Below are 16,837 nucleotides of genomic sequence, written 5' to 3' on the forward strand. Positions count from 1 at the left end.
TAAAAAATGTTGTGAATATATTTCGATCATACTTTGATATATATGTATATATTTGTTATAGGTTCATGAATCGACTAGTAGCCAAGTCTTATTTCCGGCAAAGTAAAAATCTGTGAAAGTAAGTTATAGTCACACTTTTAAAATCTAATATTTTTGGGATGAGAATACATGCAATTTTATAAATGTTTTACAAAATAGACACAAGTACGTGAAACTACATTCTATGGTTGAATTATCGAAATCGAATATGTCCCTTTTTGCTTGGTAGCCTAAGAATTAGGGAACTGGCCCCTAATTGACGTGAATCCTAAAGATAGATCTATGGGCACTAACAAGCCCCAGTCAGAGAATTTGAACTGCTTTAGTACTTCAATTTTATCATGTCCGAAGGGAGTCCCGGAATGATGGGGATATTCTATATGCATCTTGTTAATGTCGGTTACCAGGTGTTCACTATATGAATGATTTTTATCTCTATGTATGTGATGTATATTTATGAAAAAAAAGAAATATGAAATCTTGTGGTCTATTGTTACGATTTGATCAATATATAGGTTAAACCTATAACTCACCAACTTTTTTTTGTTGACATTTTAAGCATGTTTATTCTCAGGTGATTGTTAAGAGCTTCCGCTGCTGCATACTAAATTAAGAACAAGATTTGGAGTCCATGCTTGTATAGTATTGTTTAAAAACTGCATTCGAAGACTTAAGTTGAAGTGTAATATTATTGTAAACCATTATGTAATGGTCGTGTGAAACGCTATATTTTAGATTATCATTATTTGATGATCGTCGTAATGTTTTAAAGCTTTATCGATAAAATAAAGGTTATGGTTTGTTTTAAAAATCGAATGCAGTCTTTAAAAAACGTCTCATATAGAGGTCAAAACCTCACAACGAAATCAATTAATATGAAACATTTATAATCGATATGAACGGGACATTTCAAAATACTTGCTATTGCTTTCTCTTGTTCGGAACAATTGTTATTTTCATTATGGGTTTCTATAATACCGATTGATTCAAGATATTTTTCTACATTCATAACCCATGTTAAGTAGTTGTTCCCACTTGATTTTAAAGGAGCAAATTTAAGCCTTTTCAAATTCGACATTTTCTATTATCAAAAGATGAACAACATAAATCATAATCATAATCAACTTCTATTCATAGACAAATAATAAAATGAAATTAGAATCATTTTAAATTCATAAGTAGCAAACAATAGAATAATGACATGATTAAAAATGATAAAAACCAAAAGAGCAGGATAGAATATAGGTTCACCCCGTGGTATATTAGCAAAAATGATGATAGTATGACAAATACAATAGGAAAAATCATCCTTTTGTGAATCATCTTTACAAAAAACTTTTTGAGAGTGGTAATCTGAGAAAATGAAGATTGATTTGTGAAAATGTGAAAACGGAGATGTTTATTTAATATTTGAAAAATATAGTCGTTGTAACGTCGTCAGTTGACGTTAACAACCGTTATGTATATATGACCGTTGTAACGTCGTTAGTTGACGTTAACGACTGTTATGTACTCGTTGTATTAATAATAATTTTAATAAAAGAATTTTATTAGTATAAATACGATTACTATAAATACATTTAGTATAAATACGTTTAGTATAAATAAGAAGATTAAGAGAATAAACATATTATGCGCAAATAATAAATTTTAAGAATAAACATTAGTATGCTTGAAATAAATAATGATTAATTGCATAAGTAATCATTAATGTTTGATAATATAAATATAAATGTTAGTGAAGTTAATAAGAGTTAGATTACAGAAATATAATTCAGGCGGTATAACCGACCATATATAACTTAAATAACATAAAAATAAATGTTAGTGAAGTTAATAAAAGTTAGATTACATAAATATAATTCAGGTGGTATAACCGACCATATATAACTTAAATAACATAAATATAAATGTCAGTGAAGTTAATAAAAGTTAGATTACATAAATATAATTCAGGCAGTATAACCGACCATATATAACTTAAATAGCATAAATATAAATGTTAGTGAAGTTAATAAAAGTTAGATTACAGAAATATAATTTTAGTTATGATGATAATAATATTTTCCTTACTAATAAATAATAGAAGATATCGTTAAAGAATTTCTTACCTTGATTAGTGATTTGTGCTTGCTTAGATAAACCTTGATTATACGGAGCACTTCGTGCTGATAACGTGTTATAATTCTAGTAGTTTATAACTACCTTTAGTAACGTAGTCACTAATTAGAGAATAATAGAAAGAAGAGAGAAAGAGAGAGTATATGTATAAATAAACATATATATTTTCTTAAGTGCATCTTCTGCAAACTACATCTTCATATATTTATAGTACAAAATAAATCACTGTGTGATTAGGTAGGAAATTTGTAGCCACAAAATTTGGCAGACATTATTGACTTTCATAACAATATTCAATTTTAATTTATTCAATTTCAATATATCAATATAATAATCGATGTATTTTGTTTGTAGATATATATATGAATCGCAAAGCTATTCAAATTTGATTTAATCGATATATTTTTATATAGGATTTTGTGATATTATATATTCTGTATTATATAAAAAATACAAATTAGCGATATAAATTTTTATGATATATATACACACGTTCGTAAGTGTTGTTTGTGAATTTGTATTTGTACATTTAAATGCTTATTTATAAACAAATATATTTGTATATATGTGTTTAAATACTAATGGTAAATTTACATTTACATGATAGTAATTGTAAACAAATATGTTTTTTTTCCTCGTGTCCATTTTTGTCATTTTACTATTTTTCTAACAGCTACAGCTAGTTTGCCAAACATCTAAATATATTTAAAAAACTTCAGCTACCAGCTACCAGTTAACAGCTTTCAGCTATCAGCTTTCAGCTACCATCTACTAGCTAGTTTTGCCAAACATAGCATAGAACTAGATTTAAGAGCCCGTGCGTTGCACTGGAACTCTTCCGCAAACAATCTTAAATCTTAAAATGATATAGTAAATAACGATATTGTATAGACACTTTCACAAGTACTTTTATCGGTGAATTCCGTAAGTATCTTTTTATTTACACAAAACATATAACCAAGAGTTGAATAACTTAAACTTTGTTTTAGACACATAGAGTAAGGGAAAAAAATAGGACATGATAATTGTTAACCAAGATCTTTTTTGAATTGTAAAATCCCTTTTGTATGTTAATGACTTTGTAGAACCATTGTATGATACATTTATCTAAAAATCGAAATCAATGTTGCAACTTTGCATTCACATACTAATAAAAATAAATTGCATGTGATCTTTATTGGTTTAAGTTTATCCATCCAATTCATAACACCCTAGGCAATAAAAATAAAGGTATCCAGAAACAGGAAATCAGCAAACAACAAATAAATAGAGAGGAACCCAATATTATCAACAACATATATATACATCAGGGAGAACATATATTCTCAATAACACCAACATTCATTCCATAAATTCTCTCCACAACGATATTGAAAAAGTAAACATCACCCGAAGCCAAAAAAAACAAAGGTATCCAAAAACATGAAATAAAGCAAAATACAGAAAAAAGCATAAAAAGAAACTCATCACATGCATCAAAAGCGATAGAAATTAGATTGTACATGTAAAGAACCTAAATAAAGATAACAAACCCCACAAAAATTATAAATTCAATAACGGAATGTCATTCCATTAAATCACATATCAATCACTAAACCAAAGCCCAATGCAATGACATTAGTTTTGTAATGTTATAGTATATTCTTACAAATGGGAACAATAGTAAACATGTCTCAACCTAAAATTAATACATGAAAAATATATTAAAAATGGTGAATACATAACAATGCAACGATGATCAAACTTTAATGATTAGCATCATGTGAGGTGTTGCTACAACAAATTCATAACAAATAGTTGCAACAATGAATAGTGAGCCAGTAGACTGATAGCAATAATTACCTCTTTACCCTTACACAGAAATCATCACACATCTCAAACTCATAAAGTACACTCCTTTTATTATTTCATCATCACAGTCTCGATAGATTTTGATCAAAATTAGAGTTTATGGGTTCAGTGGCAATTATTGTTCTAAAAATGTAGCAACTAACATGAGAATAAATATTGTTGAAGGGTTTAGAAATGAAAACTTTTGAGCTGATATATTGCAGATCGTTAGTCAGCTTCTGCATACTCTCCATTGCCATCCGTTCGTAACTGCAACACAAATAATTTGTGAAATTGGGTCTTTCAAATCCTAAATCTACAACGATCATTAATTTGTAAATATATATTAGCAAAACTTACAGATGATCAATCTAAAACTGCAAATATAAGATGTCAATGTTAATCCGACCACCTGAAACAGTCAACCGACGTCTTATGATATAAGAAAATACAAATAACAGTAAGTTGAGATCTTTAACCATCTTTGACCATCCCTCGCTAAATAAATAAGACGATACCGTCGAACCGCATGACTATCTTTTCTTTGTATGCAGTTCCCAGTGCTTGAATGACGTGAGCTCTGATATTTTGATGATACCCAGTGTCTTGGCAATTGCTGCAAATAAGGTAAGGTTGTTTAGTTTTGTCTAGTTATATAAAATTAGAACAATAAATCATTTTAGTATTGAGTTTAACATAATTCACACTATACCGGGAATAATAGGACTCGCCAAGAACTGCATGAATGAAGGATATCTCTTTGGTATATATCAGTGTTACAGTTTGTCATCTATCAATTTTATGTAAACAATAACAATGTTAATTAATACACCAAAAGTCATGAAATACACGTTAAGGCAGTTTGTTTATGTATTTATATATACAATGTAGAACAACCACAATCAATTGAAAGGCGGTCTGTAAGTAACACAAACACAAACACGATCAACTGATCTACATAAACACTATAACACCTCTTTATGTTACAGTTTATCATCTATCAATTTTATGTAAACAATAACAATGTTGATACACCAAAGTCATGAAATCTGTTTTGTGACTTTATGCAAGAAAAATAGATTAACAAAAACTTTGTAAAAAAACATAATTGAATATAGACCAGTCATGAAATAAAACAACTATCAGCTTCATATTACTCAGTTTTGGGTAGCAAAAACCCGATTTTTTAAACCCTGACAAAAAAGGATAAATAACATTTAGTAATTGAATTCACAGTCTCTTCCATAATATCATAAACAAAGTACAATGAATGTAGTAATTGAATTCACAGTAGTCATACGATAATCATATCTATTTTCAACTCATTATACCTGAAAATATTTTCAGGGAACACATCGTTCTTCCCCTTGAAAGTTTCAATTCATATCTACTAAAATCATATCTGTTGCTCACGGTTTACCCAACAATTCTAAAAAACGTTAAAAATAAAAAAAAAATTACTGATAAACCGTAATGAAAGATATACGCAAAATCAAACATTGAGTACATACCTGTTTAAGATTCCTTTGCTATGAAGAAATTTGTTGTAAGCGTGTCAGAAGCGCGATTTTGTTTATCCCAATTAACATCGATGCGTTGATTCAGGATTTTGTGATTGAATCGCATCTGCTGATTGAATTACTCAGTGCCGCAGGAAACCTAAAAGCACGCATGAAATCAATGGTTGTTTGAATTAAATGATCGTTCTGAATCTAATTTAAATCCTTTGAATCTAAGGTGAAAGCGATTAAATTTGTGATTGTAATCCTTCTGCGATTCACATGATTAAACCGTATGAAGGCGCTTGATTTCCTGATTCATCCACAATCGCATTTTGTGATTGTAATGGCAGTTAGATGTATTAGGGTTTGAGATGAGGCGTATGAGATGATTTTGCGGGGTATTTTTTTCTGTGTAAATTCAATCCGTGATTAATTATGGAAACGCGTCAGTGTTACAAAATGAACGAATTTTTTAATTCAAAATTCTGGAAAAATTGTATTTTGTGAGGATGAATATAAAGTTGACACGTGGCGGATTTAAGCTTGTGATTTATGTAGATAGAAGATGTGAAATTTGGGCTTTGTTGTAGTTGTTATTGTAAAAAAAATCAAAAATTATTCTACTGACAAAATACTACTATACTCCAAACGACCAAGTGAAGTAAATTGTGAAACAGAATCCGACTTTTGGGAGTACGGTAACTTAGCATAGGTTAACCGTTTATTTATACGGGCCGCCCGACCCAAACCCAATCCATGTCTCTTTTCAGAATCGCAAAAACCTCAAAACCCTTCTTCTCTTTTATCAACAGCAACCATTTTATTCCCCTTTCTAATCTCCATTATTACTACAGCTCCCCAGCCGCCTGCAATCGGTAATCACATCCCCTCGGTCTTCTGTATATATGTTGTATAATCTAACCTTTAATCTGCCATAACCTGTCTGCTACAGTACTACATTCTTAATATTCACACGCGCATACATATATGGACTGTATACTTTATATGTAACTCGGTGTCGATTTGATGTTCTATCGTATTAGGTAGTTCTTGTTTACTGTATATTATTCATTTATAGTACAGTATATGTTTTGGTGTTGAATAGTCTATCAATTAGGGTTTACTGGTTTTGACTGATGCAATTGAAAAATTAGGTTAACGAATACGCAGATAAGGTTTTTATCATCTGAAAAAGGAAAAGAAGTTAACGCCATGGCGAGCACCAATCCAGATGTTCAACTTTCAGAAGAGGAACTTGAGAGGAAGAAGAAGAAAGAAGAGAAGGTAAAATTTCATGCTATCATTACTTTCATGTATTACTGTTCAATTAGGGTTTCATTGATTTTTTTATGGCGCACAGGCGAAAGAAAAAGAATTGAAAAAACTCAAGGCTGCACAAAAAGCTGAAGCTGCTAAACTTAAGGTGTTATTAGTAGTATTATGCATTAGTGAATTTATGTATCTTTATGAAGTTAAATGCTTATAATTGTAACTTAATTTGTACTTAAGGCACAACAAGGGCCTACATCCTCGAAACAAAGTAAGAAGAAGCAGGAGCGGCCAGATGAAAATCAAGAAGACAGTATTGACCCGGAAACACCTTTGGGTGATAAGAAAATACTTTCTCGTCAAATGGCGAAGAATTTTACTCCTAAAGCAGTCGAAAAATCGTACGTTTTTTTGATGATTTATGTTTACATCTATCAAATCTGTCAATAGTATCATTGTTTAGTTTTACAGTTGTGTTTTTTTTCCTTTTTTGTAGATGGTATGAATGGTGGGAGAAGTCTGGCTTCTTTGAGGCAGATTCCAGCAGTTCTAAACCATCATTCACAATTGTGAGGCTCTGCCACTTCACTTATAAATCTCTCTAGTTTAATATTATACCTAAAAAATGTAAATGTTAAAAAAACGTTTAAACCTCTTTATAATTTCTCTTTATGTGTAAATGCAGGTTCTACCACCTCCTAATGTGACTGGAGCGCTACACATTGGTCATGCACTAACTGCTGCTATCCAGGTTTCATGACTTACACTTGTTTTTCCAAATTATACTTTTGCTTCTGGTTTCACTAATTTAAGTTGACGTTGAATGTTTCGCTTCTGTAGGATACCATCATTCGTTGGAGGAGAATGTCAGGATACAATACGTTATGGGTGCCTGGGATGGACCATGCAGGGATTGCAACTCAGGTTGAGTTGACTAATAAGATATATATGCCTGAGTCAAAATGATTGGGTAATGGGTCAAAACGGGTTAATGTTGTTATATTAATCTAGCATGTCCATTTGATAGGTTGTGGTGGAGAAAAAAATCATGAGAGAAAGACAGTTGACCCGTCATGATGTGGGACGAGAACAGTTTGTATCCGAGGTGAGTTTGGTTTTCTTATGTTACATACTTTCATTAGCTTCAACTCAGACTTTATTATTTTGTTTCGGTTAGATTTACTTTTATGAAGGTGAGAAAGTCACATAGTTTTGTATGATCATAGGTATGGAAGTGGAAAGAAGAACACGGGGGCACAATACTACAACAACTTCGGCGTTTGGGTGCATCTCTTGATTGGTCACGTGAGGTATAAAATCCACTGAAGGTTTACTAGTCTTCACATTTGAAATTCTTGTATGAAACTTTCAAGTCTTGTTTCGTTTGTTTTGTTTCTGATATTAGAACTTTTGGACTTTGTTTTTTCTTTATACAGTGCTTTACAATGGATGAGAAAAGGTCAAATGCTGTAACAGAAGCTTTTGTTAGGCTTTACAAGGAGGGCCTTATCTATAGGTACTATTGACAACCTTAATGTTTTGTCAAGTCGGGGTTTTTAACCATTCTTTAGTTAACTGTTGTCAGTAAAGTATTTCTTCAGGTATGTTTATAAAAAAGGCGGGCAGGTGGGGTTGAGTAATGAGTCAAAATGCCTAGTTTTTTATATGTGTAGGTTATAATTCGACTATAATATGGGTACCTTTTGCTTTTTCTTAGAGATCTACGGCTAGTCAACTGGGATTGTGTCTTGCGGACTGCAATATCTGATATTGAGGTAGTCCCTAAGCTCTAATGTTCTACATTTTAATTGAAATGCACAAGTTACATTTAATCTTGTTTTTAATGTCGTGTTTGTAGGTGGATTATATTGATATCAAAGAGAAGACACCTCTAAAGGTTCCTGGTTATAGTCAAATGGTGAATTTTGGCGTTTTGACATCATTTGCGTACCCTCTCGAGGATAATCTTGGAGAAATTGTTGTGGCTACAACTAGAATCGAGACAATGTTGGGAGATACTGCAATTGCTGTTCATCCTGAAGACTCGAGATATAAACATCTTCATGGAAAATATGCTTGTCATCCATTTAATGGAAGACGAATTCCCATAGTTTGTGATGCTATTCTTGTTGACCCAAACTTTGGAACCGGTGCAGTGAAGGTAAAAATATGGCATTAAATAATTGATTAAACATTGTTTAATTAAGTGATTGAGCTTGTAAAAATTTTGTTATTTTCTTATTTGTATTGATGATAAGAAGGATTATATTGCAGATAACTCCAGCTCATGATCCAAATGATTTTGAGGTTGGAAAGCGTCATAAACTGGAGTTCATCAACATTTTCACTGATGATGGGAAGATAAATAGTAATGGAGGTTCAGATTTTGTAGGGATGCCTCGCTTTGAAGCTCGTGTTGCAGTAACCGAGGCTTTAAAGTCTAAGGTAATGTTTTTTATATGCTCTTGTTAATGTTTTTCAGTTATATTAATATCTATGTTTTGTATGGGTTCAGGGGTTGTATAAAGGGGAAGAGAAAAATGAAATGCGGCTAGGTGTTTGTTCTAGAACCAATGACGTGGTTGAACCTATGATAAAGCCCCAGTGGTACGTCAGCTGTAGTAGTATGGCCCAAGAAGCCCTTGATGCTGTCATAGATGACAATAATAAGAAAATCGATATACTTCCTAGACAATATGTTGCTGAATGGAGAAGGTTAGTTTTTTAACGTCATTGCACACTGTTTTATAAACAATATCATACGTCTGAATAACATGATATATAGTATGTTTCATGCACTAAAAATGTACTTAGGTGACTCTTGACCCATCTCCCTCTTTTCAATAACAATATTGTTATTATGTGTTTGACCCATTAACGAAAAACATAACCTGCATCCATACATATTTAATCAATGAGTCGAAATTGGACACAATATTAGTATCATACCCGGACTCATAATACTGTTGTATCATCAATATAAATATAACTATACTATTTCCTTTAGCTGTTGTATATTAAATGTTTTGAGTTCATATATTACAGATGGCTTGAGAACATTCGTGATTGGTGTATATCAAGGCAGCTATGGTGGGGTCATCGTGTTCCTGCCTGGTATGTGACATTGGAGGATGATAAACTTAAGGAGCTCGGGGCATATTCAGACCATTGGGTGGTTGCTAGGAACGAAATAGAGGCTGATGTGGAGGCAAAACGTATCTTTGCCGGGAAAAAGTTTAAGTTGACTCAAGATCCTGATGTTTTAGACACCTGGTTTTCGTCAGGGCTATTTCCATTATCTGTATTGGGGTGGCCAGATGACACCCAAGATTTGAACACATTTTACCCAACATCTGTTCTTGAAACGGGTCATGACATTCTCTTCTTTTGGGTTGCTCGTATGGTGATGCTTGGCGACAAATTAGGAGGTGATGTTCCATTCAAAAAGGTTAGTTAAGTTTAAAATTAATTTGAATTTATTCATTTATGTTCTGATGTAAGGGGACTTCATCTCAACCTTAAATATGATGGAGATGTTGATTAATCATCGCCAGTCATGAATTAGAGGTGGCAAAATGGGCAGATCGTGTAACAAGTTATCTGTATACGATCACCATTACGGTTTAGTAACTGATTTTGAGCTATTATGTAGGTTTATCTACATCCCATGATTCGTGATGCGCATGGGCGCAAGATGTCTAAATCTTTGGGCAATGTGATAGATCCTATTGAAGTTATTGAAGGTAAAAAACTGGAAGAACTTCACAAAAGACTGGAGGAGGGTAATTTGGACCCATCTGAATTGAAGGTTGCCATTGAGGGACAGAAAAAGGACTTTCCTGATGGCATTCCGGAATGTGGTACAGATGCCCTTCGGTTTGCTCTTGTCTCATACACAGCTCAGGTACCATCTATATATTAAGTAGAGGTGGTAAGATGAGCGGGTTGGGTATGGGGTCAAAACAGTTTATCTTTTTTTTTTTTTGGTACGAGTCAGGTTGAATTAATAAACTTGCTGTAAACTATATATGTGAATTAGTGTGTCAATAGTCAAATGAGCTGGTTGAGTAAGAGGTCAACATCTTTTAGGTAAAAATAAGTATTTTTTTGTATGTATTGGGTTGGGTCAAACCAATATACATTTTACAGAATTACAAATTTTTTAAATAACCCGTGTCAACTTGTTTTTCTGGTAAAATCACGTACTCCCCCTCCATCCCAAAGTAACTTTCCCGTTTGACTTCTCAAAGTCTTTCTTCTTAACTCTTGACTTTAAAACATTTTTATTTATGCTATATAATATTGGATGAAATCTATATGAATGGATTTGGTTTAAAAATATATTTTCATTGGTATAACTTTCAACAAATATTATATAACAAACAAAATATTTTAAAGTCAAAGTTGTAGAAGAAAGTCTTAAAAAGTCAAAGTGGGACAGTAATTTTGGACGGGGAGGGAGTTTTATATGTGTTAAAGATCAAAACATAATCTGAAATCGATTCTTGGATTGCATTTGCCACGTTAAATATCAATGTATCTTTTTCTGTATATTTATGCTCTTCTTGATACTAATATATGTTTATTTTGCATCTCTTTAGTCCGATAAAATCAATTTGGACATACTACGTGTTAACGGGTATCGACAGTGGTGTAATAAACTATGGAATGCTGTTCGATTTGCCATGAGTAAACTCGGGGACGATTATACCCCTCCAACAACTATAGACCCCAAGAAGCTACCATTTATCTGCCAATGGATACTATCTGTACTAAACAAAACAATATCAAAAACCATATCGTCTTTGGAGTCATACGAGTTTTCAGATGCATCAAGTGCTGTTTATTCATGGTGGTTGTCTCAGCTTTGTGATATTTTTATTGAAGTAATCAAACCCTACTTTTATGGTGATGATGTGGCAACGGTATCTGCAAGAGGTTATGCACAGGATACATTGTGGGTGTGTTTGGATAATGGGTTGAGATTGCTCCATCCTTTTATGCCTTTTGTTACTGAAGAATTGTGGCAACGTTTACCGGCACCAAAGCATTATACAAGAGAGAAGTCTATTATGATATGTCCATATCCGTCAGTTGTGGAGGTTAGATTTTGAGCATCACTTGTGCTATCTAGAAAATGGAGGTGGCAAAATGGGCGGGCTGTAACTAGTTGGGTGGACCTGAAAAACTGTCCTTTATTGTTTAATACAATTATTAGTGACAGACATGGGTTTACTTAAAAAAGTTGTGTCAGACATGACTCAAAAGGATCAGGCGTATTATTTCATCTAAAAAAAATACTTTAATCGCCTCTCGACTCATTTCTTTTTTAATATCTAGTGTTTAAAGATTAAAGATTCCCCATTTGACTAGTTTCAAATGTTTTTTGTCAGATCAAGTAATGAAAATTACTTACAGTGTTATGATTTGCGTTTTACAGTCCTGGACAAATGAAGAGGTTGAAAGTGAAATGGAGACGATTGAGTGCGCAGTTAAATCATTCAGATCAATTAGGGCAAATCTTCCTGCTACCGAAGCAAACAGAAAGTACTTGTTATTTTAAACTTCTCTGTACTTTTTAATTATTTTTTTCGCTGCTTTTCAGTTATTTTTATTCATTGGTTAATTTTTTATTTATCAAGTGCGTTGTACCAGTGACGTTTTAGCATTTACAGTATATAGTATAACAATATTATCTCTTTTACAGACTGCCAGGTTTTGCAGTTTCTCGAACCAATGAAATTGCAGACCTTCTCAAGCGTCTTGAAATGGAGGTTAAAGCCCAAGCCAACTTATCATCATTAATGGTATGCAAAATCTGTACACAATTGAAAGTAGACCACTCAAATTTTTTTAAATTTTTTAACGATTAATATAAATAAATATTAAATATATATCTCATATTTGGAATCAACAATTTTCAGGTTCTTTCTGAAAATGATGTTCCACCAGCTGGGTGTGCAGTATCGGTTGTAAATGAGTCACTTTCAGTTTATCTTGATTCTCAAGGCGCTATCGACGTTAACAAGGAACGCGAAAAACTCAATTCACAGTTGGCTGAGTTGCAGAGGTAATAAGCATTATTATTATAATTGACTTTGACTAAACCAACACTCTTAAATGGTCAAACTCTGCAATCTCATTGATTGATCTTTATTTGTTTGACCAGGCAAAAGGATACTATAAACAATGCGATGACTGCTAAGGGCTACGAGAAGGTTCCAGCTCGTATCAAAGAAGACAACGTCACAAAACTGGCTACGCTAAAGCAACAAATACTGTCTATTGAAGAAGCTGTTCAACGCCTTGAAATTTGAGTCAAAGGCAACTTGTTTTCCTGGGTGAATTTTGTTTTGCTTCTGCACTTGCAGATGGTTAGGATGAATGTCTTTGAGATACACAGAAATCAGATCATATATAGGCATTCATTTACAATGGATATTTGATGAACTATGTGGGAAGGCGCTCTAGGGCCTTCGAATTTATCTGTGTTACTAATACTATTTGAATCCAAATTGAAGATGTTTTGTACTGTTCAATATTTGTTGATGAAACTATTAGCTACTTTAATATCATGATTATCATCTTACTCTTTAATATTGCATATATTTGTGACTTCTTTTTATTTTATAGAATATTTCTTTTTGGAAATTGGAAATAAATTATAGAATAGAGCGCTAGATCTGGAGATCAAATTATCATTATTTATAAAATGTGTTGAGATTCTTGTTTTTTATTGTGTATAGAATCCTCTTTATAATTCAAAGTCTCTAGATAATACACAGAGTTTTCATGACACACCAAAAAGTTTCTTTTCTTACAAGAATCTAATTCATTAAAATAAATTGATTTTGCAATCATTTTAGGTAGATCTTCTGTTTTAGCTCAATATTAAGTTTTTGATGATGATTATAATTATTATCACTATTACTTTTTAAAAAAAATAAAATTTGGTAATTTTTTTAAACTCAACAAAATAAAATGATTATATTAAGTTTTTAATTATTAAAATTTGGTTATTGTGTTGCTTTGTCTCTTGAGTTGTGTAGTGACCCGAACTTTTCCATGTTATATATTAAATGAAAACTATATTTGTATGATTAAATGTTTCCAACATGTTAAGCAATCAAACTTGTTAAGACTTGATTATTTGAAATGTGCTTCATATAGACAATTGACCACCCAAGTTGACCGGCAATTCACGAACGTTAAAAATTTGTAAAAACTACATGATGATATATATATGGATATATATATGGTTAGCATGAGATTATGATAAGTAAGTATCTCAGTAAGTATATTAACAATGAATGATATACATAAAAATGAGTTTATTGAATTAAGAAACTCGAAACGATATATATAACGATTATCGTTATAACAACGTCTTACTAAATACATATGAATTATATTAAGATATTGATACACTATGTTTAACATGATAAAATGATAATTAAGTATATCATTAAGTGTGTTAACAATGAACTACATATGTAAAACAAGACTACTAACTTAAGAATTTCGAAACGAGGCATATATGTAACGATTATCGTTGTAACGACATTTTAATGTATATATATCATATTAAGATATATTCATACATTATAATATTATGATAATGTAATAATTTAACATCTCATTTAAGTATAATAACAATGGATTAATTACATTTAACAAGATCGTTAACTTAAAGGTCTTAAAACAACACTTACATGTAATGACTAACGGTGACTTAACGACTCAGTTAAAATATATATACATGTAGTGTATTAAGATGTATTAATACACTTTTGAAAGACTTCAAGACATATATCAAAGTATTTCTACTTAGCAAAAATGCTCAAAATTACATTCTCATTCGTTTTAATCAACAATTCTACTCGTGTACACCCGTATTTGTACTCGTACAATACACAGCTTCTAGATGTATTTACTATTGGTATATACACCTTTAATCATTCATTCTTAGCAGCCATCTTAGAGTCAAAAACATGTGGAACCATTATTTAACAACTTGTATGACTAATGAGATAAAAACAAACTTAAGGATTTTTTTTCTTCTTTATAACAAGTAATTTCGTTTTTATAATTTCACCCCATTTTTCCATTCCATTTTCTCATACTTACACTCCAAATTCTCTCTCAAAATACTCCTAACATCATACTTGATCATCTCCAAGCATTTTCACCATCTTTTAGCTTCAATTACAAGCTTTAATTATCATAAAAACAACCATTCAAGAACACTTCAAGAAATCTTGCTAGCTTACTTCCAATCTTGCAAATCCATTTCAAGTGATCATCCAATCTCAAGAAATCTTTCTTATTTACAGTAAGATATCTTTCTAATTCAAGGTAATACTCATATTCAAACTTTGATTCAATTTCTATAACTATAGCAATCTTATTTCGAGTGAAAACCTTACTTGAACTTGTTTTCGTGTCATGATTCTGTTTCAAGAACTTTCAAGCCATCCAAGGATCCTTTGAAGCTAGATCCATTTTTCTCTTTTCCAGTAGGTTTATCCACAAAACTTGAGGTAGTAACGATGTTCATAACATCATTCGATTCATACGTATAAAGCTATCTTATTCGAAGGTTTAAACTTGTAATCACTAGAACATAGTTTAGTTAATTCTAAACTTGTTCACAAACAAAAGTTAATCCTTCTAACTTGACTTTTAAAATCAACTAAACACATGTTCTATATCTATATGATATGCTAACTTAATGATTTAAAACCTGAAAACACGATGAACACCGTAAAACCGGACATACGCCGTCGTAGTAACACCGCGGGCTGTTTTGGGTTTGATAATTAAAAACTATAATAAACTTTGATTTAAAAGTTGTTCTTCTGGGAAAATGATTTTTCTTATGAATATGAAACTATATCCAAAAATCATGGTTAAACTCAAAGTGGAAGTATGTTTTTCAAAATGGTCATCAAGACGTCGTTCTTTCGACTGAAATGACTACCTCTTACAAAAATGATTTGTAACTTATATTTCCGACTATAAACGTATACTTTTTCTGTTTAGATTCATAAAATAGAGTTCAATATAAAACATAGCAATTTGATTTACTCAAAACGGATTTAAAACGAAGAAGTTATGGGTAAAACAAGATTGGATATCTTTTTATTGTTGTAGCTACGGGAAATATTGTAACAAATCTATATTAATCATATCCTAGCTAACTTATATTTTATTATACATGTATTCTAATATATTATGTAATCTTGGGATACCATAGACACGTATGCAAATGTTTTGACATATCATATCGACCCATGTATATACATTATTTAGAACAACCATAGACACTCTATATGCAGTAATGTTGGAGTTAGCTATACAGGGTTGAGGTTGATTCCAAAAATATATATACTTTGAGTTGTGATCTAGCCTGAGACGTGTATACACTGGGTCATGGATTGATTCAAGATAATATATATCGATTTATTTCTGTACATCTAACTGTGGACAACTAGTTGTAGGTTACTAACGAGGACAGCTGACTTAATAAACTTAAAACAGTAAAACGTATTAAAAATGTTGTAAATATATTTTGAACATACTTTGATATATATGTACATAATCGACCAGTGGCCAAGTCTTACTTCCCGACGAAGTAAAAATATGTGAAAGTGAGTTATAGTCCCATTTTTAAAATCTAATATTTTTGTGATGAAAATACATGCAGTTTTATAAATGTTTTACAAAATAGACACAAGTATGCGAAACTACATTCTATGGTTGGATTATTAAACCGAATATCGCCCTTCAAGTCCGGTAGCCTAAGAATTAGGGAAATGGCCTCTAATTGACGCGAATCTTAAAGATAGATCTATTGGGCTTAACAACCCCCATTCAGGTTATGGATGGTTTAGTACTTCGAGATTATTATACAGACGAGAGGTTCTGTTTTGGGGATATTCTATGCATTAAGTTAACGTCGGTTACCAGGTGTTCAACATATGAATGATTTTTATGCACTTGCGAGTGTAATGATATTTATGAAAAATGAGAAATCTTGTGGTCTATTATTATGATTTGATAATATATAGGTTAAA

The 16,837-nt window shown here is 31.7% G+C and overlaps 1 protein-coding gene across 2 annotated transcripts; it reads left to right on the forward strand.

Moving 5' to 3' along the window:
* The first annotated feature begins 6,268 nt into the window (after window positions 1-6,268).
* On the forward strand, window positions 6,269-13,358 carry LOC139890719 (valine--tRNA ligase, mitochondrial 1). 2 transcript variants are annotated; one of them, XM_071873629.1, is made up of 21 exons: window positions 6,269-6,367; window positions 6,647-6,776; window positions 6,853-6,915; window positions 7,002-7,162; window positions 7,258-7,330; window positions 7,447-7,512; window positions 7,602-7,685; window positions 7,789-7,866; window positions 7,988-8,071; window positions 8,198-8,277; window positions 8,479-8,536; window positions 8,620-8,922; window positions 9,036-9,206; window positions 9,277-9,476; window positions 9,807-10,209; window positions 10,414-10,665; window positions 11,363-11,863; window positions 12,202-12,308; window positions 12,469-12,568; window positions 12,686-12,831; window positions 12,931-13,358. In XM_071873629.1, the coding sequence occupies exons 2-21, from the start codon at window positions 6,705-6,707 to the stop codon at window positions 13,076-13,078; spliced, it is 3,150 nt and encodes a 1,049-aa protein (XP_071729730.1). In that variant the 5' UTR covers window positions 6,269-6,367; window positions 6,647-6,704; the 3' UTR covers window positions 13,079-13,358. The 2 variants fall into 2 exon arrangements, with proteins under 2 accessions (XP_071729730.1, XP_071729729.1); XM_071873628.1 differs by lacking the exon at window positions 6,269-6,367 and adding an exon at window positions 6,400-6,535.
* The last annotated feature ends 3,479 nt before the right edge of the window (window positions 13,359-16,837 follow it).

The sequence above is a fragment of the Rutidosis leptorrhynchoides genome, chromosome 2, assembly GCF_046630445.1.
Source record: "Rutidosis leptorrhynchoides isolate AG116_Rl617_1_P2 chromosome 2, CSIRO_AGI_Rlap_v1, whole genome shotgun sequence".
In the NCBI taxonomy this organism is placed as follows: domain Eukaryota; kingdom Viridiplantae; phylum Streptophyta; class Magnoliopsida; order Asterales; family Asteraceae; genus Rutidosis; species Rutidosis leptorrhynchoides.

Bases quoted from the DNA above. Each gene is read 5' to 3' on its own strand.
- LOC139890719 (XM_071873628.1), top strand. The intron at 9,477-9,806 runs GTTAGTTTTTTA...CATATATTACAG, and splicing joins TATGTTGCTGAATGGAGAAG to ATGGCTTGAGAACATTCGTG. The intron at 12,569-12,685 runs GTATGCAAAATC...AACAATTTTCAG, and splicing joins CCAACTTATCATCATTAATG to GTTCTTTCTGAAAATGATGT.